The sequence below is a fragment of the Protopterus annectens genome, chromosome 4.part0 (genome assembly GCF_019279795.1).
Source record: "Protopterus annectens isolate FY-2018-M chromosome 4.part0, PAN1.0, whole genome shotgun sequence".
Taxonomy (NCBI): domain Eukaryota; kingdom Metazoa; phylum Chordata; order Ceratodontiformes; family Protopteridae; genus Protopterus; species Protopterus annectens.
Genome location: NC_056733.1, coordinates 1109627362 through 1109651942, shown reverse-complemented (window position 1 = coordinate 1109651942; position 24581 = coordinate 1109627362). Strand labels below are relative to the sequence as shown.

The 24581-nt window shown below is 40.1% G+C and overlaps 1 protein-coding gene across 1 annotated transcript in view; it reads left to right on the top strand.

Moving 5' to 3' along the window:
* Positions 1 to 280: 280 nt before the first annotated feature.
* LOC122800420 (F-BAR and double SH3 domains protein 2-like) overlaps positions 281 to 24581 on the top strand; it is a 940373-nt gene continuing 916072 nt past the window's right edge. Inside the window, exon 1 of the mRNA XM_044069867.1 lies at positions 281 to 472. Coding sequence (XP_043925802.1) covers positions 452 to 472 — 21 coding nt within the window. The 5' untranslated portion in view covers positions 281 to 451. The remainder of the gene's footprint in view (positions 473 to 24581) is intronic.

Sequence of the window (24581 nt, the reverse complement as noted above, 5' to 3'; positions counted from 1 at the left end):
ACCTTAGCTAAGTTCCGAACCCCGAACTTTTTTCACTATGTGTATTTGTGAGTGTGTGGGGCGGGGGAGTAGATGAATGTAATCCATTTTAAATGCAGATTCCCATTTATACCCCCTCTGCTGTTATAAACTGCTCATGAAGTCTGCCAATAAAGGTGAAAAAAGAAACCAGTAGGTAGGCTCAACCTGCAGCCGTCAAGTCGTTACAGCTTCCGATAGGGGGCGCGCCAGCACCACTGCCTGTGAAGCTTACCGTCCCGCCTGTAGGTGGGGCTGAGTGCTTGTGTCTCCTCCCCGCTCAGCCCCGTCCGGTGACCCAGAGAACCCAGGGAGGTAGAGTCAGTTACAGAAAACACAAGAAGTAAAACCTGCTAGTAGGACACGGGCCTGTATGCTGCGGGTCATAGGGAGTATGTAAGAGCGCTCCGTACCGGGAGGAAAGGACTCCAGCATGCAACCCCCGCCCCGCAAAGTGAGTTTTGACAGTTTGAGGGGGACTTGGGACAGGGGTGGTCGGTGAACAGTCCTGAAAAGTACTACAAATACAACATTATTACTTGTAACTGAAGTACAGCAGAGAGTTTACGGACCTTCTTCTCACACCTATTAACTATGTGCGTTTGTTCCTGTCCAGTGTTGTGCTGTCACTGCCATATGTACCTGTGTCACTGTGTGTCTGTTAACACAAATTCCGAAGTGTATATGCGTCCAGCTGTAATCCGATATCACCTGGACCTCAGGTGTGCCTGTGTGTCCAGCTCTCCTATGGGATACGTTATGTGTTTTCCAGGTGCTTTACAGTCTGAACACCTATCACTCTGCATAGGTGGGAAATATTTGGCTGCTGTGGAACTCGCTGTCTTGGTTTCTTTAATGGGACATTTATTTAGTTTAGGAGTACTGGACTGACTTCGGCATGAAGTAAATGTTTTCATTAGTTTCTCTCAAAAGGTGCGATATGGTGGCCTGTGAATGAGATAGTGTTTCCAGCTGTTCATTGTGTACCCCAGTCTGGATTTAACACGTATGCAAATGTGCATGTTTTCATCAGTCTTACGTGTGTGGCTTTAATTGGTTTCACATTTTATTTTTCACACACCCTTAAGCTCTTAGTCACCTTTGAGAGAAGTTTTTACTTTAGGTCAAAGTGTATGTCATGCTGTTTTTTTTTTTTAACCTTTGCTCCATACTACATTTTTATTCATCATTGTGTATATTTATCCAGGGTTTTCTCTATTTCAGTATAATGTACTTGGTTATCTTTGTATGGAAACAACTTTAAGTATGTTATGATATTGTGCCATTGTGTGCTTTCCTTGTCCGATTATAGACACACACGTGTGTGTGTGTATGTGTGTGTATATATATATATATATATATATATATATATATATATATATATATATATATATACGCACACATATATCGATTTACTGAGGTGTGAGTATGATTGTGTAGTCACATGTATATGCAAATGGTTTATTAAGGTGTGACTGTTTTTGTCTGCAGATCTTTGTGCATAAGTTATAAACACACACACATTCTAAAACGACTGTTAGTATTTTTCTTAATTTGTGGCTTCTTCCTGAACCTCTTCAACATCAAAACCAACAGCATACAGAACTGTGAAGCCATGTTTACTTGAGAGTGCATTACAAGATGTAGGGATGTGATGTTAAGAGCAACCTTGAGTTCACTACTGTTTGTTTAAATAACATCCATGTTGTTTCTACAGCTACCAGAAAGTATCCTGTAGCACTGATTGTTTTGTGTAAATCAGTCATCACAGAGCTACAACACTGAGCTACAACATAAATGCTACACCCACCTTTTTCCAGACTGAATGTACACACAAAAGTAAGATAAACTGTAGGGAGTTTGGCATTTAATACTTCCTTAAGTTGTATTATTATGATTGGTGCAGTATAGCACAAGGTATTTGTGCCTTAAAAGTAACATGTTTTGTGATTTGGAGGTACCTAGCTGCTAATATTCTACACAAAATAAGTCTAGGACCACCAGATTGTTGTAAGTCAGTGCCCCCTGTTGCTTATGCAAGGATATATTATAACTGGAGAGGAAGCAATGCAGCATTTACTGTACACTGTAAAACTGAATCAAACTGGTATTTGCAGCAAATGTTGTGGATGTGGCAAGAAAACTTCTTTACTATGATTGGGATTGCAGCGTTGTGATACACAGTTCTGTGAAGTTCATTACAGAACAGTGACTGTTTTATTTTGATGTGCATTATATGCTAATCCATGATTACGTTTTTGGGTTGTTTATCAAGAGATGTTTTACATAGTATTTACAGAAGAAAATGTGTTAAAGGTGAGCAAGCGTTTCCACCTGTCCTACAGCTCTGAGATATATCCCTGATATGGATTCCTGGCATATATAATAATTTACATTATATTTTCAATGTTGTATGCATTTTAAGGACATTGTAATTGTATATTTTCATTGCTGTCCTGTTTGTAAAGGCTGTGAAAAGTCTGAAATGCACCAAGCTGCAAGCAATATGGAGTGGCTTCAAAGTGAAAAACTGTGTAGTTTGTTTTTTGTCAGCTGTGTGAAATTCTGTCACTGGATATATTATGTTTTTTGGGGCATGACAAAATAATGTTTAAACTGCAGTGGAAGTCAGTTGGGATAGTCTCCAATTTTAACACTTTGTAAGCACAGTGCCGAGCTGTAGGGTAAATTTTAACAGTCCTAACTGAATACTTTGACATGATTAGAAACCTCAAGTGAATGATTTCCAGATGGTGGTCTGTACCTGCAGTGACAGTGTTGTGATTGCAGTATATATCACTTTCATGTATGCATATGGTGCTATGTAGTTGTCATGGCAGGTTGGTTGAATTTAATGAGTGACTGCCTTCTTACATGAGTGCTTGTACATTTTGCTTTAGTATGTACCACATTATGTGGGGAAATGCCACTTTCCCGAAGAGAAAGCGATTTTTGAGTTGGTTATAATATTTTGAGTGGTACAGTGGTGTCCTTTTTCCTCAGCAGATGAGAATTTTTTTCCTTTGTGGCTTTGCCAGTTACAATGAGTGCCATTTAAGGATATGTTTTCAAGTGATTTGGATTTTTACATACCAATATGGCATATGCATTGTTTCATGCTGAAGCCATGAAAATACTTAGAATTAATCACATTTAATTTACTGAAGTTAAAACAACTTGTTTTCAAAAATGTAGAGTACACATGTATGATGTAGCAAACCCAAATACTGGTTCCCCTGCCAGTACTGGTGTTTCTGAGGCGCTCTACATGGTCCTGCTGTTTTGAATAAAATCATGTTTCTTTCTGGTTGTGCTTTAAGGCATGTCACCTTTTAAATTTTCTTTTTTATTCTGAATTCTTTTATTAAATTTTATATTGAGTACAGACTCAATAAAACAGACTACTAAAATGAAAGAAAAAATCTAATAATACAAAGCAAGTAGTTATAGCTATATAAACTATTTTATATATATATATATATATATATATATATATATATATATATATCATCTACAATAAATGTATTTATCTAGTGTAGTAGCGGTAACATTACTGGCAGAGTAGCATGCTGCAAGGAAGAAATTCATATGATGAAGAGGAAACTTTTTTTTAAAAGGGAGAGGAAAAAGAAGCGAAAACTCAACAGTAAATAGAGTTGGTGTCATTTCAAACATTTTTTGACAAATATTCAGTTGAGTTGATGAAGTTCCTTTTAATGACGAGAAAGCACTTACCTGTTTTCATTAAACGCTTGTTATTTTTATACCTTTACCTTTGCCGTGTTTCAGTTCTGATACTTTTTATCTCCATATTTAGTTGAGTCACTGAATTTTTTTATGTCGTAAAAAATGTTTGTAGACTCTAATATATTTGATGGCCATTTCTTTAAAGCCAGGCAACATCATATTTTTGCAGTTTAATTTTGAGCTATATAAACTTAAAGATAGCAACCAAGATGTACAAGTCTTTTGGGGTTAAGTTGGAAGGTGGAATATGTAAGGTCGTGAACTTTATATTAAAGACTTCTCGATATCCTAAAGATTGTAACTTAGATTTTTAAATGCATCCAAATTTTATAAGAATACTTACAATTCCAGAAAATATGTAGTAGATCAGCTTCCCGAACACAGCATACAGTACATATAGGTGAAATATTTGGAAAGTAAGGTACAATTTTTGAAGGAGTCATGTAGGCATTATTGATGATCATTAACTGAGACTTGAATAGCTTTTTAAGAGGAGTATGGGTGACATTAAATGTGATGGAAGTATGGAGTGGTTCAGGTGAGTAATTAAGCTCAGCAGAGAGCCAGTATGAAGAATATGTAAAATAATTATTGTTTAATTTTGGAAATTAATTTATATGTATTGGAGATGTTTATCTGATTGTAGTGAGGACAGTAGCTAATTAAAAAGCTTTATTGCATATGGATTATGGTATATAGAAGTAAATTGTTGGTTTATTAAATAGCAACTTTGATTAAATATGGGTAGGTATCCCTTCGGGAGAGTTAATTGATCACTGATGTTACCTGGCATTTCCCTTTTCACCAAGCAAGTACTTTCTAATGCTAAAACGGCTGTAGACTGGCTGAGCTGGTTATATGCCTTCTTAGCTATGAGTATAAATCTGCAGGAGATCTGCACACTTACATTCGCTCTTTACAATGTCTGAACTTGGCAAATGATGAGTTATATCTAACTATGCAATGAGTTCATAGCTTAATAAGATAATGTACTGCAAACATGCAAGAAGGGTATTTTAATAAGATAATCCATTGCAGACGGGGGAATAGCTCATGTCCCATTTTGCAGCCCATGTTTTAGAAAATCTATGACTATTCTATCATATGATTATTCAACCTAAAATCTGGATTCATATTAATAGGCTGGAAAAGATTCATATTAATAGCCTGGAAAAGACTGACTAATATTCAAATTTAAAATGTTAATTTTTGAAACATGAATATTCTCTTAGAGGTAAACTTGGTTATTTGTAAGTTTCTAATATCTTGTTGTAAGTGCAACAGTGCTCTAGGATAACAATCAAATGCGATTGATCCAGATTTTAAACCGGAGGGGTTGCCATACATCAAAACTGGCTGATATGTTTATGACTTTAATCTTATTGTGTTAATAACCATGTTGTATAAATAAAAATCTGGTCTGCCTAGGCCACCATGTTTCTTGGGTATAATTAGTTTTGTTATAGGCTGTATGTACTGATTTGGGTGTTTACATGAAATTGCTGAATTTTGAAATATTTCAGAATAATTTAAGGGGAAGAATTTGAAAAGATGAGTTAAGGAGGAATGTGAAACTAGGCAAAATGTTTAATTATAGCCACTTTAGATAAGAGAGAGATTAAGTTTACCTCATAATTTTTTGTATGTTGGACCAGGTACTTACAGCATTTTTATATAGCATCACGGATTGATCTTGATCAATATAAATACCAAGATATTTCATAGGAGGAAATCTTAATATTATCTCTGTAAGCAAAAATGTTAAGTTTGTACTTGTTCTCTTTATATGTGAAATGACTTTGTATATGTTAAATGGCTTTGTTGACTTTTTGTATATGTTAAATGGCTTTGTATATTAACAAACCGTGGGGCTTTTCTCCCCGGGCCTCCGCTGAAAATGGACATGCATCCAGTCGGATTCTCCTGGTCAACAAATGTGAAATAAAAAATAAATAAAATTATATGATATCTGGTTCCTTAGATAAGAATGCTCTATATTTAGAGGGAATATTTCAGATTTGTGTAGACAACCTTGCTTTGTGCTATTAGTAATGAAAACAAGTTGAGATGTAACTTTATTTTTAGTAAGTTGGACGTTGAGTTTGTATTATTCATAGAGATGTGTTAAGTTCTGTTGGTATCTGTTTGTCCTTGAACTAGATGCAAATGTAAAGTAGTGATGTCATCTAGCTAACCCAGCAGTAATGTGTATTATTAACTTCGTTCTCAGTGAGAAAGAGTGTATTTTGTTTTGGACCTGTTAATAAATCACCAGCACTTTGCCTTGCTCTGAAAGTAAGACTTAGATCTTAGTATTTCTCTTATAGATAGATAGGAAAAATAGTCAGATCAGTCTAGATGATGTTCTTCGTCTCCCATTGCTGCAGTCCTGACATATGGGTATTCCGCTGTCCACCATCGGCCCGAATACCAAAGGTCTAGAATCGGCACCCGAGACTGACGTCAGTACGTGTCAGTACAAATGCGCATGACCGACGCCATAACCTCAGTCTTTCTTGCCGCATGGTCCTAAGCAGAAGCAGCATTTGCAAGTGCCGTTCGGCGTTCTGGAATTGTCGGTTTTCGAGTTTCAGACCGGAGACCAAGTTGGGCTAAGTACCCCGTTGGGGACATTTTTGTCTTTTTCTTGCCTCAGTATTGACGGATGTCAGAAAAAGTTAATAACTGTATTTCTTGTGGGAAACAGATTCCTCATAGGGATTACCATTCACTCTGCATTCCTTGTTTGGGGCCTGAGCACGGCGTTGTTGGGTGTCGCTTTTGTGCTACTTTTAACAAGCGTACTATTAAACGTCGGTTGGACTGTGCTAGGCTGGTGTTTGGTAAACGTTGTAATTATAACATGCCGTCGGATTCTCCGACGACTGGTTCTTCTAAGAAACGCAAAGAAAAGTCTTTGCGGTCCAAACAGTTCTGTAGTACCACTGGCTACTTCAGTGGCTCCTTCTGAAAGTTTACCTGAGTCTCAAGGGGAGCCTTTGTTACTGCAGGAAGTGGCTTCTCCTGTGTTAGGCCAGGCTGAGGGTGCTTCTCTGATGTCAGTGGTTCCCTCCTCTCATAGGGTAGTTAGGCCTCCTCCTTCTCATAGCAGAGCCCATTCTAAGTCTAAGTCTGCCCCTGCTGGTGCTAGTCCCCAGGGTCCAGCTCCTAGGAAGCACATGTTAAAGATGGCTGAAGATTTGATTACTTTAATTAGGGGTTCTATGCCCCCCCCCTGTGAAGAGGCCCAGGGTAGAGACAGAGTTGGAGGGTTTGGTACAGTCTTCCAATGAGTCAGATTCCTCTGTAGAAGAACTTCAGGATTTCCCTCCTTATTCTGATTCGGAGGCTGAGGACTCTACTCCCTCTGCATCCCCTCCAGAAGATTTTTCTTTCTCTGAGACTTTGCATTCCATGAGGGAACATTTCAAATGGGAGGGCCAGGATTATTCTGATTCTCGTAAAAGACTAAGAGAATTCTTGTTTTTGCCTCAGCATAGGCCCTTGGCTATTCCCCTGTACTGGATGTTGTTCAGGATGTGTTTTCTGAGGCTGCCCTTAACCCAGATTCTCTGCCTCCTGCCCCGGTTAAACCAGATAGATACTACAGGGTTCGGAAGCTCACAAGTACTTATATAAGAGTCCTAGGGCTGATCCAGAAACTATTACTCAAGGCCCCAAAGGGGTTAGGGCTTCTGTGGTTAGGAATCCAGTTCCTCTGGACAAGGATGCTAGGGCTCTGGATAGGTGGGGTAAAAAACTGTATACCTCTTCGACTTTGGCTATGAGAGCTTTAAATTGTCAGTTTCATATGCTCCGGTATCAAAATTATTTGCTGGGCCAATTGAAATGTAAAGTGGATGCTTTGTCTGAAGGTGTTGACTGTAAGGAGCTTCAGGATTTAGTGCATGCTTCAGACCAAGTTGGTAAGCATTCTTTGCAGTGTGGTTTTGATGCTTTACAGGCTTCTTCCAGGGTGGCTGCTACTAGTTCAGTTATTCGTAGGCATGCTTGGCTTAAAGATCAGACCTTGTCAGAGCATGTTAAGGCTCGAATTATGGATGCTCCTCTACAATCTGATGTTCTTTTTGGCCCTCCAGTAGAATCAGTTTTGAAAAAAATGGAGGAAAAAGCTAAGTCTATGCAGACAGTTAAGGATTTTTACAGGTTCAGCCCCCTAAGTTCAGTAGGAATTGGCCTGCTAAGGGATGGTCTTTCCCCTCTTCGGATTATCAATCTAGGGGCAGGTCGAGGCGAGGTAGAGGTAGGGCTTCCTCTCAGGGCCCTGTTACTTCTAGGTCTTTGGGTTCTTCTACCCCTTCTGCTGGGGAGGGCAGGGGTCAGTCCTTTCGGAAACAGTCCCAATGACCTGTGTCTTCAGCTGCCGGACTCTGCCTTGCTGGCAGCCCCTCTAGGAGGAAAACAGAGACTTTTCAAAAGAAATTGGCATTTGGTTACCCAAGACAAATGGGTATTGGACATAATAAATCGAGGCTACAAATTTTATTTTCACACATTCCCTCCTTTCAAAGGTATGCCGGATGTGCCTCGTCAGCAAAGACTGGAAGCACAGACTCAAATTTCTTCTCTGCTTCAGTTGGAAGCAATACAGGCAGTGCCTTCTGCAGAAAGAGGCACAGGGTTTTATTCCCGTCTTTTCTTAGTGCCAAAGAAAGGAAATACTTGGAGACCAATTCTGGACTTATCCATTCTAAATACCTTTCTGGAAATTCCAAAATTCAAGATGTTAACACTGCAACAGCTGTTACCTATGCTGGGCAAAGATCACTGGATGGTGACTCTGGATCTCAGAGGCCTATCTTCACATTCCTATCAGGCCCAGTTGCAGGAAATTCCTGAGATTTCGGAATGGGAATTTGCATTATCAGTTCTCTGCATTGCCCTTTGGCTTATCTACTGCGCCCAGGGTATTCACAAAAGTCCTGGCTCCAGTAATAGCTTTTCTCAGGCTACACGGAATTCAAATTTATCCTTATCTGGACGACTGTTTGATTCTGGGTCAAGGCAAGCACGAACTTCTTCAACATCTGCAGTATGTAATGACAGTTTTAAGATGCCTAGGGTATTCTGTGAACGAAATAAAGTCCAGTCTAGTACCCTCACAAGAGATGTGTTTTCTGGGTGTGAAACTGAATACAGCTGCTCAGATGGCATTTCTTACCCCGGACAAACAAAGGAATCTTCACCTATACTTCCAACAGCTATCAGTAATGTCCAGGCTGACTGCAAGGACAGTCCTTCAAGCCTTGGGGTTCATGGCATCTTGCATTCTAGTACTTCCCAATGCCAAACTGCATATGAGGAAGCTACAGTGGTATCTCAAAAGCGTTTGGACTCAACACTGCCACGATTTGGACACTGTCATTCGGATTCTACCTTGCATTCAGAGAGAATTTCTGTGGTGGGCTCAGGAATGTCACCTAAACAAGGGGCTCTCTGTGACCCAACCAGAGGCAAGTCAGATATTAACGACAGACGCCTCGGAGTCAGCCTGGGGAGCTCATTTCAGAGGAAAATGGATTCAAGACCTTTGGGCCCCAGAGCTACTTCACTTGCATATCAACATGAAAGAGATGCTGGCAGTTCAATTTGCTTTGGAAGGATTCAAAAGCCTACTTCAACCAGGACTGGTGTTGATTCGAACAGACAACACGACTGTCATGTAGTACATCAACAAGCAAGGGGGAACTCATTCTTACCCTCTTTGCAGACAAGCAATGCTGTTATGGGAAACTGCTTTGAATCTGCACATCACTCTTCGAGCACAGTTTCTGCCAGGAGCACAAAATTCTTTAGCAGATGTTCTGAGCAGACGGATTGTGGATCCTCACGAATGGAAATTGGACCCTCAGGTATTTCTTCAGTTGACAAGGGCTTGGGGAACTCCGGACATAGATCTGTTCGCTTCTCCTCTGAATTTCCAACTGCCACTGTTTTGCACAAGGCTATTTCATCCGAAAGCCTGGAAAATAGATGCACTATCCTTCAGTTGGAGCAACCTTCACGTGTATGCTTTTCCTCCTTTGCCTCTTCTTCCGAAGGTGCTGTTGAAAGTCAGGAGGGACAAACCTTGCATGATCCTTATAGCACCGGATTGGCCTCGTCAGCATTGGTACCCTCTGTTGAGGAGCTTAATTCATGTACCACCTTGGCCATTACCACAGATTCCTCACTTATTGTCTCAGGAAACCAATAATTTTCTCAATGTCAGGGTGCAATCCCTACACCTGACAGCCTGGCGCATTCTGTTTTAGAGAAGGAGGACCTTCAGCTCCCTCAACAAGTTTTGGATGTTATTTTGGAAGCCAGGCGTCCTAGTACTCAAAGTTTATGCGGGTAAATGGAAGAGCTTTTTTCTTTGGAGTTCAGCTAAAGGCTTTGATGTCGAATTGCCTAATTTGAGTTGTACATTGCAATATTTGACTATTTTATTGGACAAGGGTTTGTCCTTCTCTTCTGTAAAAGTGCATGCTGCAGCTATTTCTGCTCACTATGATTGTGACCCTCCTTTATTTTCACATCCATTGGTTAAACAGTTTCTTAGAGGGACAAAGAATATCAGACCCCCACGGAGGGCTCCTACTCCTACCTGGGATCTTAATTTTGTTTTGGAAAAGCTGACTCTGCCTCCTTTTGAACCTGCAGCTACAGCTGAATTGCAGTTGTTGTCCTGGAAGACTGCTTTTTTATTGGCTGTTACTTCTGCTAGAAGGGTATCTGAATTACAGGCCCTCATGGCAGTGGAACCTTTTCTGATTTTTCACAATGACAGAGTTTCCTTGCGTACTAACCCTACTTTTCTGCCTAAAGTGATTTCTAATGTGGCATTGAACCAATCTATACATTTGCCTACTTTTTATGCTAACCCCCAAAATGACGGGGAAAAAGTTTTGCATTCTTTGGATGTACATAGGCAGTTGAGGTATTATTTGAGCAGAACCAAAGAGTTCAGAAGATCTCAACAATTATTTGTTTCTTTTGCCTTGACTTCACGAGGGAAAGCTGTCTTGAAACAAACTATTTCCAAGTGGATTGGCCATTGTATTGCTTTTTGTTACTCTCATCATGGAGAGGATGTTCCGGCTGGGATCAGGCCTCATTCTACTAGGGCTACGGCCACTGCTTTTTTGAGAGGGGTAGCTACTAAATACATTCTAGAAGCAGCTACTTGGAGTTCTGTACATACCTTTACAAAGCATTATCATTTACCTCTTTATTCTAGGTCTAGGGCTGGGTTTGCCACTGCAATCTTACAGGGCATGTCAGCAGCTCCTAATGCTATTTAGTTGACCAGCCTCCCTTTTTCCGTTGCTCTGGGATTCTACCCATATGTCAGGACTGCAGCAATGGGAGACGAAGAACATAGTACAGTTTTGTACCTACCATAAATGTAGATGTTCGAGGATCTCCATTGCTGCAGTCCAATTTTCCCTCCCTCCTTCCCCCTTTTTCTTTTTAGGTTGGGGTTTGGGTGGTGTTTTTTGCATTCTGACATCTGAGGCAAGAAAGACTGAGGTTATGGCGTCGGTCATGCGCATTTGTACTGACACGTACTGACTTCAGTCTCGGGCGCCGATGACCGACGCCGGTTCTAGCCCTTTGGTATTCGGGCCGATGGTGGACAGTGGAATACCCATATGTCAGGACTGCAGCAATGGAGATCCTCGAACATCTACATTTATGGTAGGTACAAAACTGTACTTTTTCAGTATTTGTGAAACTATCCTACAATGTTAAGTATTTCCTGTGATTCTGAGCTCTATTGTCACTGTGCTGAGTTAGAGTATTGTCTTGTGCTTTCGTGTTAAATATATTTAATCCTATTAATGGTGGCTGATTTTGTGTAGAGATATTTAAGCTCTTAGCGTACTTGCATGTATTTGGTATTACTGTATAGGCGACTCCCAAATAGCCTTAGCCCTGGTCACACTATTCTGATACAGTAAGATTACACAGTGGAATTGGTCAGCCTTTGGCAAGGGCCTTATAGTAGCTGATAAGTAGGGATTCTGGTGACAGTGCTAACTACCTTATGATCTGGGCAGAAGGGAGCATAGCTAATAAACCTGTGCCAGCCTTCCCCAGGTGTGTGTTTGTGTATAAATCAAATCTCAAAGTCCACTAAGAGCTGCCAAGTAAGAAGGATCTTTGTAAATCTGGTACATTCATCAAATATGTAACCTTTGAATAATGTAGTCAAGTGTTGATATACAAACTTGAGAGCTAGCAAGTGAATGCAACATTTTGCCAACTGCAACTTTTACAACAAAATAAACTACACTGAGTTATTTTAGGAGTATCATTGTAAAAGAATAATTATCAGCTATACTGGTTATGACACATTTTAAAGGGATGGAAAAGCATGTCTCAACCCAGATGTAACAATTCAAAGGCATTAGTTGCACCCACATATATGAAAAGTATGCGCAGTTTTAGGTTCACACTATTGATTCATGAGAGTCTTTGGAAACCTATACATTCCCATGAAATTTTAGCTCTCATATTTTAAGCACAGCTAACCCAGGGGTGAGTAGAACACATACCTTTTGCCGATATCCATGAGGGACAAGGGTTCTAAATTAGGAGTAAATTTGCAGTTACCCATTCATTCATCCATCCAGATTACATTTGGATAGTTTAAATAATGCTTTTTTGCTTTATTTGAGGAGAAATGTGATTCCAAAGAGGTGGAATTCCCTGTGATGCATATCTGTCCCTCAAACACATTCCATTTATGTTGCAAAACAAATTCAAATCTCTTGAGCTGGTGTTTGTGGTCCCACTGAATTTGTGAACTGCAGTAAGTCTGACAAGATAGGACTGGTGAGGCTCTATACACGAGGCAGACATCATCCCCTCAGTTGCCTGTATGACACTGAGAAAAGGGGCAAGGCTTTAAGATGATCTGCACAGTTTTTACAATTTAGGCCCTTGATTATGTTAGTAAAAAAAGCTACGTGGACATTCAAGTTGTGTCAAGTGTTTAGACCAGTAAATACCAAAGGGGCATTATGATCAGCCTGATAGGTGTGGAGTACAGTGGAATGATTACACCCCTAGACTTGGGTGCTTTACCCTACATAATAAGCTCTGCAGTGAAAAATCACTTTGTTACAATTGTGGATGCATGGAGACTGAAGGACACTTCATTGACTACATAGGTTTCCAGTCATTACTGGATCAATTTTCAGGGGTATCTTATCAATAAGATAGTTAAAAAGGATGCCTTAGTTGTCGAAGAATACTGTTATACATTTCTTGGTATTTAGATTTAGTCCATGGTTTTGACATCATTTAGTGAAAGGCCCTCTTGGAGGATCTTGGTGTCCTCTGGAGAGTTTATTATGGCACCAAGTTTACAGTTATCTGCAAACTTGGTCAGTCATAAACCCTTAACAGTAGCTTAGTCCTCCAAGAGGTTAATGCCAAACAGGAGTGGCCCAAGACTGAACCCTGGGGTACACTTCTAGTGACAGATCATTTGGATGAGGTAGAGCAGCCCACTCTAATTTCCCTGGGTTTTACTTGTGAGTCAGTTTACTATTAAAGTTACACAGGGATTATCTTTTAGCTGGAATAGTTTATCTACAATACCTGAGCATGGGATGGTGTTGAATGCATTTCAGTAACCTTCTTAAAGATGTCAATCAGGTTAAGTAAGCAGAACCTGCCCTTGGCACATCTGAGCTAGCTTTGTTTGAGAGTTTGCAGGTTTTCTTTGTCCTTATGTATTGTTTATATAACAACTTTTTCTATAGCCTTACAAATTATGCTGGTCTGACTTATGGGTCGATAACTTCCTGGGTCCACTGACACCCCATCTTTGTGTAAGGAAATGACAGTTGCTATTCTCCATTTTATCTGGCACAGATCCTGTTTAGAGGCTACACTGAATAGCCTCTCTAGGAGGTTTGATATGTCCTGTTTCAGCCTAGGCAGTAAGCAGCCTGATACGTTATCTGGGCCCATAGAAATAGCATTCTTGGTCTTGGTTAATGCCTTGAGGACTTCTTCATGGAATATTTACAAAGGATGTGAAGATATGGGTATGAAATCTGGGAAAGTAGGAGGGGGAAGATGTTAGAGCTAAATTTATCTGCTATTTAATTGACTACGTCTTCTGGGTCTGAGTATGTGATATAATTTACTTTTAGCTTTGTACAGTGTTGGGCATTGTTTCTAACATTTGTAACACATCATTATAGGCATTATCACAGAAACCTGGTTCAAGACCATTAAGAGCACGCCATCTATGGCTTTAATGCCTTCGGGGTTATCTCTTGCCTGAATGGCATTTTTCCTTATATTTGGGCTTGGTTGATTTGATCAGGGCCCAGAGTGCCTTGTTAAATCTAGCAAGAGCTGTTTTTGCATTTTGAGTTGCATTTATTTTTACATGCAATGAGTTTTTTTCTTTTATTATACAGCCTGTTCATATTTGGGCCCCGCCATATGGGTTTATTTTTGAATCTGGCATTGTATTTGCTTTAGAGGGGGACAGCTATATTTATGCAGCTATTCACATGAGCACATAATTTGACTGTAAATGATTCTGCATAAGTAAAGGGGGTCATTGAGTTGGAAGAGGCTATTGAGTTTAACAAGGTCATTACTCTGTTTCAGTACATTAGCATAATCTTTGAACAGAGTTATTTAGGAAGCTTCAGGCTTCATTCTTAAGTTGAATGTGACTGAGTTGTTGTTTGATTTGACCATGGAGGGGTTACAATTAGTAGGGAGTAGAACTGTCCTATCTTTGTGAGGACTATGTCCAGGATTTTATTGCCCTTGGTCTGTAGAGTTTGCAATGATGTTCAGAAATGTATGGGCATACATGTTAAGGGATATATTCATCTCCCAGTTAATGGAGGGATAGTTGAAGTCCCCTAGGAGAATGTAGTTTGGCTTTTATAGCACAGGGACTCTATACTAGTTAGGTAGGAGTTATGGGCTGACAGGGGACATAGGTTCTGTTGTTAGCCATTATGTAATAAGGGGACTTGTAAATGGCGAATTGGATGTGCAGGAGTTCAAGATTATTATCTTGCCTTACTAGGCTGTGGATGAAATGTGTTTTTTATAAATATGGCTACACTGCTGCCTTTAATGCCTTCATCTAGTTCAGTGGGCTTATGCATGTGGTAGGCATTGAAACCCAGCACTGATGGGGTGCTCTTAATGGTCTTGAGCCAGGTTTCTGTAATGATGCCTGTAGTGATGATTTTGAGCATAAGGAGTGAATTTTTTGTTAAGGCTCCTAGCATTGAGAAGCAATACTTTTATGTTATCCAGATTTTGTTTTGTTATGCTGGAATCTTTTGAGGACTGACATTGTCTAAAAAGGCACTGTGGGGATGTAGGGGTGGACAAGGTTTTTAGCCAATGTACAAAGGCTTTGGGGGGATATGTGCACACCATCCCTGTCAATCATCTCATCCTAGGTTGATATATATATTGTAACCCCTTAAAATGACACCATAAGTTAAGTCAATAATTGACATTAATAAACTCTCTTATTTGCATTGTGTCATCAGTTCTTGTTGGTGGTAAAATGCTGTTCAAGGCTGGGTTCATACCTGTCAAAGGCACATATTCCAAGAGAGCCATCATGACTCTATTTTTCATATAGTCCAGGGAGGTATGGCTCAAGTCTTTTATAGCCACGTGTGCTATGACTGTGTCATATGTGCTATTTTGGTGCAAGGATTTCAGTGCCTGTGTGATGTAGCAAATCCTGAAACCTAACATGAAAGTGACTGTAGCTCTTTCCTTGCATAGCCTAGTAAGTGGTGCATCAGTTTGTATCCCACTATGGAATCACTTATGACTAGGATGCTGGATGCTGCAGAGGATCACCTTATGGGCTTTTGAGATGAGGCGCTATGACTCTTCTTTAGTGTATGTTTCATGGTGGGAGCATGCTGTATTGAGTGTGTGTTTCATAGTGGGAGCATGCTGTATTGAGTGTGTGTGAGGTTGTTGAGGGTACTTGTTTCTTATGTTGCATTTAAGAGGCCTTTCTGGTTTAAGTAGGTTGAAGAACCTCAGCATATGTAGGTCTATGTGCTTGGTCTAATCTTTGTGATATGTTTACTGTGGTGCTTTGTGGTACTGATGACCTGCTTGTTATATGTAGTGCCTTTATGTGAGAGGTTTGCCTACAATAAGTGCATCTCTCACAGACTGTTCAGTTTGTTTAGATAGTAGATAGATGTCAGTAAACATGAGACAATTGCTACATTGTCTAAGGATGCCCATTTCAACAAAGCTATCTACAGAGACAGTTGAAAAAGTCCATATCCTTGTTTCCAGATATTTATTAATGTGGACTGAAGGGGGAGTAGTATCCATGAGGTATGGAGTTATTTCGGAAAGTACTATCCATCATGCAATGGCGATATTGCTGGTCTCAATGCAGCTGCATGCAGCAAGAAATCAGTGATCCTTAGCTCTTTCTCTTACCAAAGACAAAACGGAAGCATTAATCCCAAACTGCTTCATGAGAAGAATTATTAACCCAGGATTTGCAGTGTTCAGGACACTTTCTATAACCTTTTCTTGATAGATGCCCTGGACAGAACTTACAGCAGCTGGATGCAATAGGCAGACAATCTCCACAAAGGCCCTGAAGAGGTTCTGACCAAAACTACAACTAGACCACTCTGTGTACTCCCATACCCCATGCCCAATCAGAGACGAGCAGGAATAAATGTCTTCTGCTCCTGCTCTCACCAGAAGCAAAGTAGCAGCATTAATCCCAAGCTGGGTCCTAAGAAGCTCTTTTCAACTATTCTAAACATTGAAAATCTCTAGAAAGGCTTAAATAGTGTCACTCTGTTCCTTTCTCACCAGGAATAAAACAGAAGTACAGTTCCCAAGCTGATTCCTGGGAAGCAGCTCTTAGGCTTTCTAGTGATTGGTAGTCTAGTCCCAGATATTACAGATGTTAAAAATAGGATTGAAAAGGGATTAATACTGTGAATATTGTAATGTGCATAGTGATTCAAGCTTTTTAAACGTTTAAGGGGGAGGGCCTTCCCAGTTAGATATTTCAGTAACCAGTAAAGCAGCAGCTGAGATGATAGTGGGATGAGCTTCTAACATCAAGTTACTGTAATGGTGGGCTGCATAAAAGTTACCAAGCATCAAAGCATAACAGGAACAAGTGGCTTGGGAAAAAATCCATTTCAGTCACACACCAACGGTAGTCTCACAACACATGCAGCAAAATAAGAATGTAGCAAAAGATTCTCAGTTCCGTCTAATTAGCTAGATTAAATTTATTTCCAAACACTGAATGGAAAATGTTTTTTCTTCAATATGACGATAGCCAAGAACTTTTAAAACTCAAAACAAAAAAAAAACACAATTTTAAATAAAACAAACTAAAAAATAAGAGCAAAAAAAATTATGGAAGCAATCAAACCTTAAAGGAAAAATCCTATCCAAAATGTAATGGGTTTTAAATGTATCTAACTATAATCAATGGATTTTAAAGTTATCTATGCCTAAATGAAAATGCAGGATCTTCTAGTCCTACCTACACAGCATGGTCAGGTTATAAAATAACTAATTTGCAGCAGATAACTGACAGACCCAAATTTTGATGCATTTAATGTTGACCACAAAATGTCAACAATGCAAATGTTGACATATCTGTATCCGTGTATTTCCTGCTTCATTGTAAGGAGAAGACCGTGGTCCAAGGCGTTCTTCTTTTTTGCTGATTTTGGTGTTTTTAGAACTGCCGTTCTATTGATATTATATATCTGTATGCATGCATGTGCCAAGCGCTAACTTCAGTGTATGAAAGTAAAAAAAAAAAAACTTTTTTTTTTTTTTCAGGTGGCAAGCTCCCCTGCACTGCTACTTTTATATATACTCCACAATATTGGGGAAAAGGCATATTCCTGAAACTCCAAGAATTATGCAGTCTCGCACACCTGTCTATGACCTGTTTAGGTACGCTTCACTTGGCAATATCAGTTGGTTTTGTATATTTAGTGCCATTGTGCTGTAACTCAGAGCAGATCTGAGTGTTGCCATTGAGTCTTGAGATAGCTATAGAATGCTTTGTGGTTGTCTTGAGAATCAGTGGCGATTTTGAGGGATCTCTGCTTCTTACTGAGGCTGATCAGGGAGTTCTGCCAGTCATGGGATTTTACTCTTTTTTTTTTTTTTGCAACAGTTTTTTTCTTCTGTTGTAGAGTTTGTTTATGGCAGGGGACCACCAAATTGGCTTCCTTTTTTTGGAGGATAGCATCTTGGTTCTGTTAGGGATAGCACGATCCATGCACTCGTGTAAGTGCTTATAAAGTGCATCTGTGTAGGATTCAGCAGTCGTACCTCTATTGTCCGTCTGCATGGGTGTTGTGAAGTTTGCCACTTCTGTCTTAAGAAGCGTGAAGTTGGCTTTTGAGTAATTTTTTATGGTGGTTTTCCTAATGGGAGGTGGTGTGTTTCTTTGGGAGTGTGCAACAGATCGACCAGGGTTGGGTTTGAGGAAGCCCAGTAAGCCAGATGAAGATCCCCTGCCAGCAGCTTGTTGGAGACTGAATACCGAGGCAGAGCCTTTAGATGATTAGTGTAGGACAAAGTATTCATGCCCTGAATTCTCCTGGCGAGAAACCTTTCTAGGTGTTCCAACTGTTGCAAGTGTCTGGTTAGATACATGCCAAAGGGAGCATTGTATTAAATGATCGGTCTGGTAAGGGCCGAGTAGAGTGGTACTGTAACTTCCTTGGACCTGCATGCCATACCCTTTCCTATAAGTTGTGTGACAGAATGATTTTCTTATTATCTTAGGTACATGTTGGTTAAACGACAGATTGCTGTGTACATATTTTATCATATCCTTTAATACTGGGTCAACTCTTGGGGGCGTTTTATCAATGGAATATAAAACCTGTATTGGCAGTTTTCCAAAGGGCGTTATAATACAGTTTTTGCATGGCTTTGATACCTGTTATTTGTTTGTGTTAAACCCAATTGCAAGACGTTTGTGTCTTGTGGAAATCTGTAATCTATAATAGCTCCCAATTTACAGTCATCTGTGTACTCGATGAGCCAGAGGGCTTTAACGTTGGCCTTCACTTTCGAGAAGAAGATGCCAAACAAGAGTGGGCCCAGCAAGGAGCTGGTCACTGGTCTGTTGGTGAAGGTGGTCTCACTAATCCTGACTACTTGGGTCCTGTCTGTGAGCCAGCAATTCAGTGAATTATGTCACAGCATTTAATTACATCACAGCAAAATACAGCACCACTATACACCCAACAGAACACACCAACTTGCTACGAGTGGAAATAGACAAACTAAAATTTGATATTCACATATCCATGACCATAAAAAAAAAGTCCACAAACAACTAGGAGCGTTATACAGAAATAAGCAATTTCTCACCAAAGCAGCAAAGATTTCAGTAGCAAATTCCCACCTTATCTCCACCCTACTTTATGCCTCCCCAATATATACCAACCTAAGGCAATGCCATCTAAACAAGCTAGAGACCTGCTACAACAAAATCACCAAATTCGCTACAGGGACATCCTACCATAGTCACCACTCACTTGCTGAACTGGGCTGGCTTGAACTCCCTCACCTCCTTTAATGGTGTCAACTCACACTCGCCCACAAACTAGTAAACCATCCACTAAAAGTCCCATCCCTCCAGAATCTACTCCAACCCAATCACACCACCAGACCACTAAGATCCAGCAACAAAAATCACTTGCAGATCACTAAAACCAATAACTCTGCTGGTGAAGCACTATTCTCTTGCACCATAGCCAAATTATGGAACTCCCTCCCACCCACAATTACCTCCGTACCATCATGCACCCATTTCAAAGCATTACTAAAAGCGCACCTAAAAACATGCTGGCTATGCCTTTGCAACTCCCCCTCTAATATCACCCACCCACTACCTTTCTTTTTCCATCCCACTAACTACCTTGATTATAGCAAGTTTGGATGCTCATAAGCCTAACTACTTATTATACAGCAGGAACTTCTTATTGTAACAATTGTTAATGTCTGTTATGTACTTCACAGATGATAAAAATTCTAGTTGTCTACTGATGTACTATATTCTTCATCTGTAACTATGTTTGTTAATTGCTATGTTGATCAAATTAATTGCTATGTAAATCCAATGTAACTACTGTCTGTATATGTTAACTGTGGAGCTTTTCTCCCCAGGCTTCCACTTAAAATGGACCTAAGTCCAGTCGGACGCTCCCGGTCAACAAATGTAAATTAATAAATAAAATAAAAATGTAAGAGTTTACACCATAGTCCTCAACTTCTGGCCAAAACCATAAATAACGGTGAACAAAGACCTCAACATAGGGACATTTTTTTTAAACATTGCTCTTTTAAACTTAAGTTGGTAGAATAACAGGTTTTGCATAAGCATGGATTTTCTGAAGGGCATGAAGTCTTAAACTGGTTTATACTTAGCTCCGAGAGCTTATCAAGAATAACTGAGTGGGATATTGTATCAAATTCCTTAACCAGGTCAAGATATGTGGTATGCACTGTTAACTCTCGTCCATTGCCTTGGTGACTCCCTGAAAGAAGTCTACCTGGTTAAGTACATATGACCTTCCCTTAACAAAGCCAAATTAGGATGGTCTGATGAAGTCTGGTCACGGTTACCAGACGAAAGCGCGTACTTTGAGTGTAATAAATTTTGGTTGTTAAGCTGGTGTTCCTAGCCTCATTTTTTGGATTTGGTTTTGCTGGTTTTATCGGTGTTCCTGTTTGTAAATTAGGATGGTTCCAGTGTCTGTAGGTTACCAATGTCCTTGTTTATAATTTCCATAACAACTAATTCTATGGCTTTGCATATTGGGCTTGCTAGACTGATGGGTGTGTAGCTCTCTGGGTCAGATAATGGTGCACCCTACTGGAGGGGAATGACTGCTGGAGTCCGCCATCTACTTGGAAAGTAGTCTGTTCCAAGGCTGTAGTTGTAGAGTGCCTTGAGTGGTCCTGATACTTCATGTTTTAGACTGTTTAGGAAGCAACCAGGGATGTTGTCAGGACCCATGGAGTTGGTGTTGCTGGCAGCCATTAGTGAGTGCTGCCAGCACCTGGTCCCTGCTGATAGCTGGGGGAAGTATGTTGGAGAAGATTTCACCTGGTGGAGCTGGGGGGGGGGGGAGTGGAGGGTGTGAAGTTTGAACTGAATTTATCTGCCAATTGATTTGCTATGTCACCTTGATTGGTGTAAGTGGTACCGACCAGTTCAATACATTGTGTTGTGTTACTTCTAAAGTTCTGGACATAGCTGAAAAAGGCCTTCTGTTTGTTTGTCCTTAGCATGCATGGCTAGCCTGACCTTATAGATGGCCTTGTTGGACTTGATTAGACTTATTAATTTCTTGTTTAAATGTATAAGAGTGCATTTGTCTTTAATGGAGTTGCTTTTCCTGATTTTGATAATTGGTTTTCTCCTTTTATTATGTACCCTTTTTAGGTTAGGATTCCACCAGTGGGATTTGTTTTTAGTGTTTGTTTTGGGTTTATTTCTGGTAGGTAAGGTAGCCTCATTGCAGCCATTTGTATGGTTGCATAGTGACTCTGTGAATAATTGTGCATAGATAGCTATAGTCTTGGAGTTGGGGGGAAGCGTTGAATATGATAAACTGTCCTTAATAGTTTAAAAGTTTGCCTTTGAATTGCTCCTAACTGCTACCGGTTTAGCTGGATTTTTCTGGGTTGTTTTTTTTATTTCAAATGAGTCAGCTTTGCGATTTGGCCTCACTGGTAAGGACATGACGTGGGTGGAGGGGGCATAGCTCTTCCATGTTGGTGAGTACTAGATCCAGTATATTTGATCCTTTAGTTGGTGAGTACTAGATCCAGTATATTTGATCCCTTAGTTGGTGAGTACTAGATCCAGTATATTTGATCCTTTAGTTGGAGTGTGCACTATCTGTTCCAGGGTGTTTGTGTTAATAAAGTCCAGGAAACATGCCTGTGAGTCTGAGGTATTTTAAGTTTCCCAGTCTATCGAGGGGTAGTTAGTCACCCATGCATAGGGTGTTTGGTTGGATGATGAGCCCCTCTAATAGGTTTATGCAAGTCTAGCGAGACTTTAGGGGCTTAGATGGTGACCTGTAGCTAGCAATGATATGGTGAGGGATCTTACTTATGGTGACTTGGATGTGGGTGAACTCTGTGGTGTCATTGTGTTTATCCAATCTGGAGGTATGTTTGTTACTAACATACATCAAAACACTCCACCATTGGCCCCAGTCTGTGCTGCTTTTGGTCTAAATGTGTGGAAGGCACTTTAACCTTGCACTTCTGGCGTACTTTCTATGAGTTTATACAAAGTCTCATTTACTGCATTGATATCTACATTTTCCAGAGTAAGAAGGGGATAAAGGGTGTGCTGTTTTTTGTTTAGGCTCTGACCATAGATCAGTAACACCTTAATGTTGCTTATAGACCTTTTCACATTGTTGGTAGTTTAGTCTTTTTGGAATAGCCTAAAAAAGGCTTTAAGGGCCAGATAAAGTTTTATCCAGTATCTGAAAGCCTGGAGGCATACCTTTCTCAACTGTCCAGATTTCCGCAGAATGCCCACATTTTTGCCTCATATGTTTGGTCTGTTCCTCATAAAATTTGCGATTTTTCTGGCAACTGGGATGATCTGAGGACTGAAGTCACTAAATAATAACATACATTTGAGTTTCAGACTTTAAATCCTTCAGAAAATGCAGATTAACACAAACCCTGTTATTCTATCAAGTTTCTAAGTTATTAGGAGCGGTATTTAAAATGTGACCCTATTTTTGATCCTTTGTCCCCCCATTTTGTCAGGCTTTGTCCAGATTTCTAGCATTAAGAGGTATGCCTGTGGAGCAGGTGTAACCCATCCTTTTAACAATGTTCTCACATGCTGATAGATATTGGATCGCCCTGGAGTGACAGCAGAAACTAAACCAGTTATTAAAATCCATAATTTTAATGTTCATACTGTTGCATCCACCTTGGTGAAGGTAGAATGCTGCTCAGTGCAAGGTTCATACCTGTCTGTGATACATATTCTGAGACATCCAGTATGTTTCTTTTCATGTAGTCCAGTGAGGTATGCCTTAGGTCATTTGCACCCACATGGACTCTGATAGAATTATATTGGTACCTGGGGTGCAGTAACTTGAGTGCATGCATGAAATTGTAGATCTAGTTTTCGATGGGCAATTTAACTATTATCTTCTCCTTGTCCAGACTGGCGAGTGGGGCATCTGTATGTCGCACAGTGGAGTACCCAATGACTAAAGTATTAGGTAAAGTATATGCTTGCCTTATAGGCTTTGCACTTGGGGGGACTATTGGGGTGGAGACTTATGTGAGATCTTAGGTGTTGCTTTTTATGTGTGTTTTAGTGGTTGCTGATGGGCAGTGCTGCATTAGGCGCCTTTTGAGGTCTTTGAGATTTGGGAAGATTTCTTTTAAGCACCTCAGCATAAAACTGTGTGTGTGAGGGATATAGTGTGGATATTCCTTACAGCCTCGTTTGTATGCAAGATTTTTGCTTTTAGGGAAGTTGTGTATTTGCATCTCTCCCTTATTGTGTTATTTACTATAATGATTAAATGGTTGTCTGAGAACATGAGACAATTACTACATTTTCTTTAGGATTCACAAATCTACCAAGCTGACCACAGAGACATTTGGAATTTGCATAACCGTGTTTGTTGTCTGGTCCTGTAGTAATGTTGGCTGCTTAGGATTAAGGATTGGGTTTTAACAGGGGTCTCCTTGGGCAGTTAAGGGCAGGATGTTGTATAATTCTAGAATGTGGTAGTGCTATTCGATACACAAGCTAGCTGCTCTAAGCTTATTTCTGCACAATACCATGCTGTTTAACAGGTTTTGGATCTAATCCTAACTTTTATTGGTAAATTTTACTGTGTAGGCAGTTGCTGTTGTATAGGGTGCTGCTAACCACTGTAGCCTGGTGTTCATCTCTGTTTAGGGAAAAAAGCTTGAAAATTGACTCCTATACCCTCTACCCAATAAATAACCACTATTTGAGCTTCCTGCAGTGCTTCCCAACTCAGAGAGGCCAGGTAAGCACCTTCTGCATCAAGATGTCTGGTCCTGGAATTTCTTCAAATATTAATGTATTGCTGTTGAGGGAATGCTAAACAAAAGAAGTAAAATTGAGGTTAAGAAAAAAAAACTACACCGACTTAAATATTACTATAAATCTAACATAAAAACAAGTTATTCTTTCTTGGAGAGTAGGGGATGATTTAGAAATCTCTGGTTGGATATGCGTGATGGTAGCAATGCTGCTGTTAAAGATTAGTTTCCTGCGTTTTGGACCTTCTTCCAGGGGAAACCAGTCTCTCTGAGGTGGTCAGTTTGCAACAGGAGATCTAGGAAACCAGATTTCCATCCTGCTTAGAATTCATAACGGCAGTAATGGAGCCAATTTAAGTACAGCATCTGCATACCGTGAGACCCAAAATGTTTCACAGCACATAAAAAATGTTTCAGTAAGGTTCAGTGAAGTACATGATGAATTGATGTTGCACATGATGGACAGTAGCTCTTCATAGGTAGGTACTTAGCTCTTCATAGGTAGGTACTAGGCTATCGGCCCGAGGGCCTACATAAGCCTAGCCAACAAGGTTCCCTGGCTTACACCACCCAAGAAAGTTATTTTCCTGTGCCACTGTCGAACAGAGACACAGAAGTGATCCCTGGGGTGTATTTCATATTTCCCATCTACTCATCAAGATTTTTCTTGAAGAGTGTTAATAAAGAACTTTGCT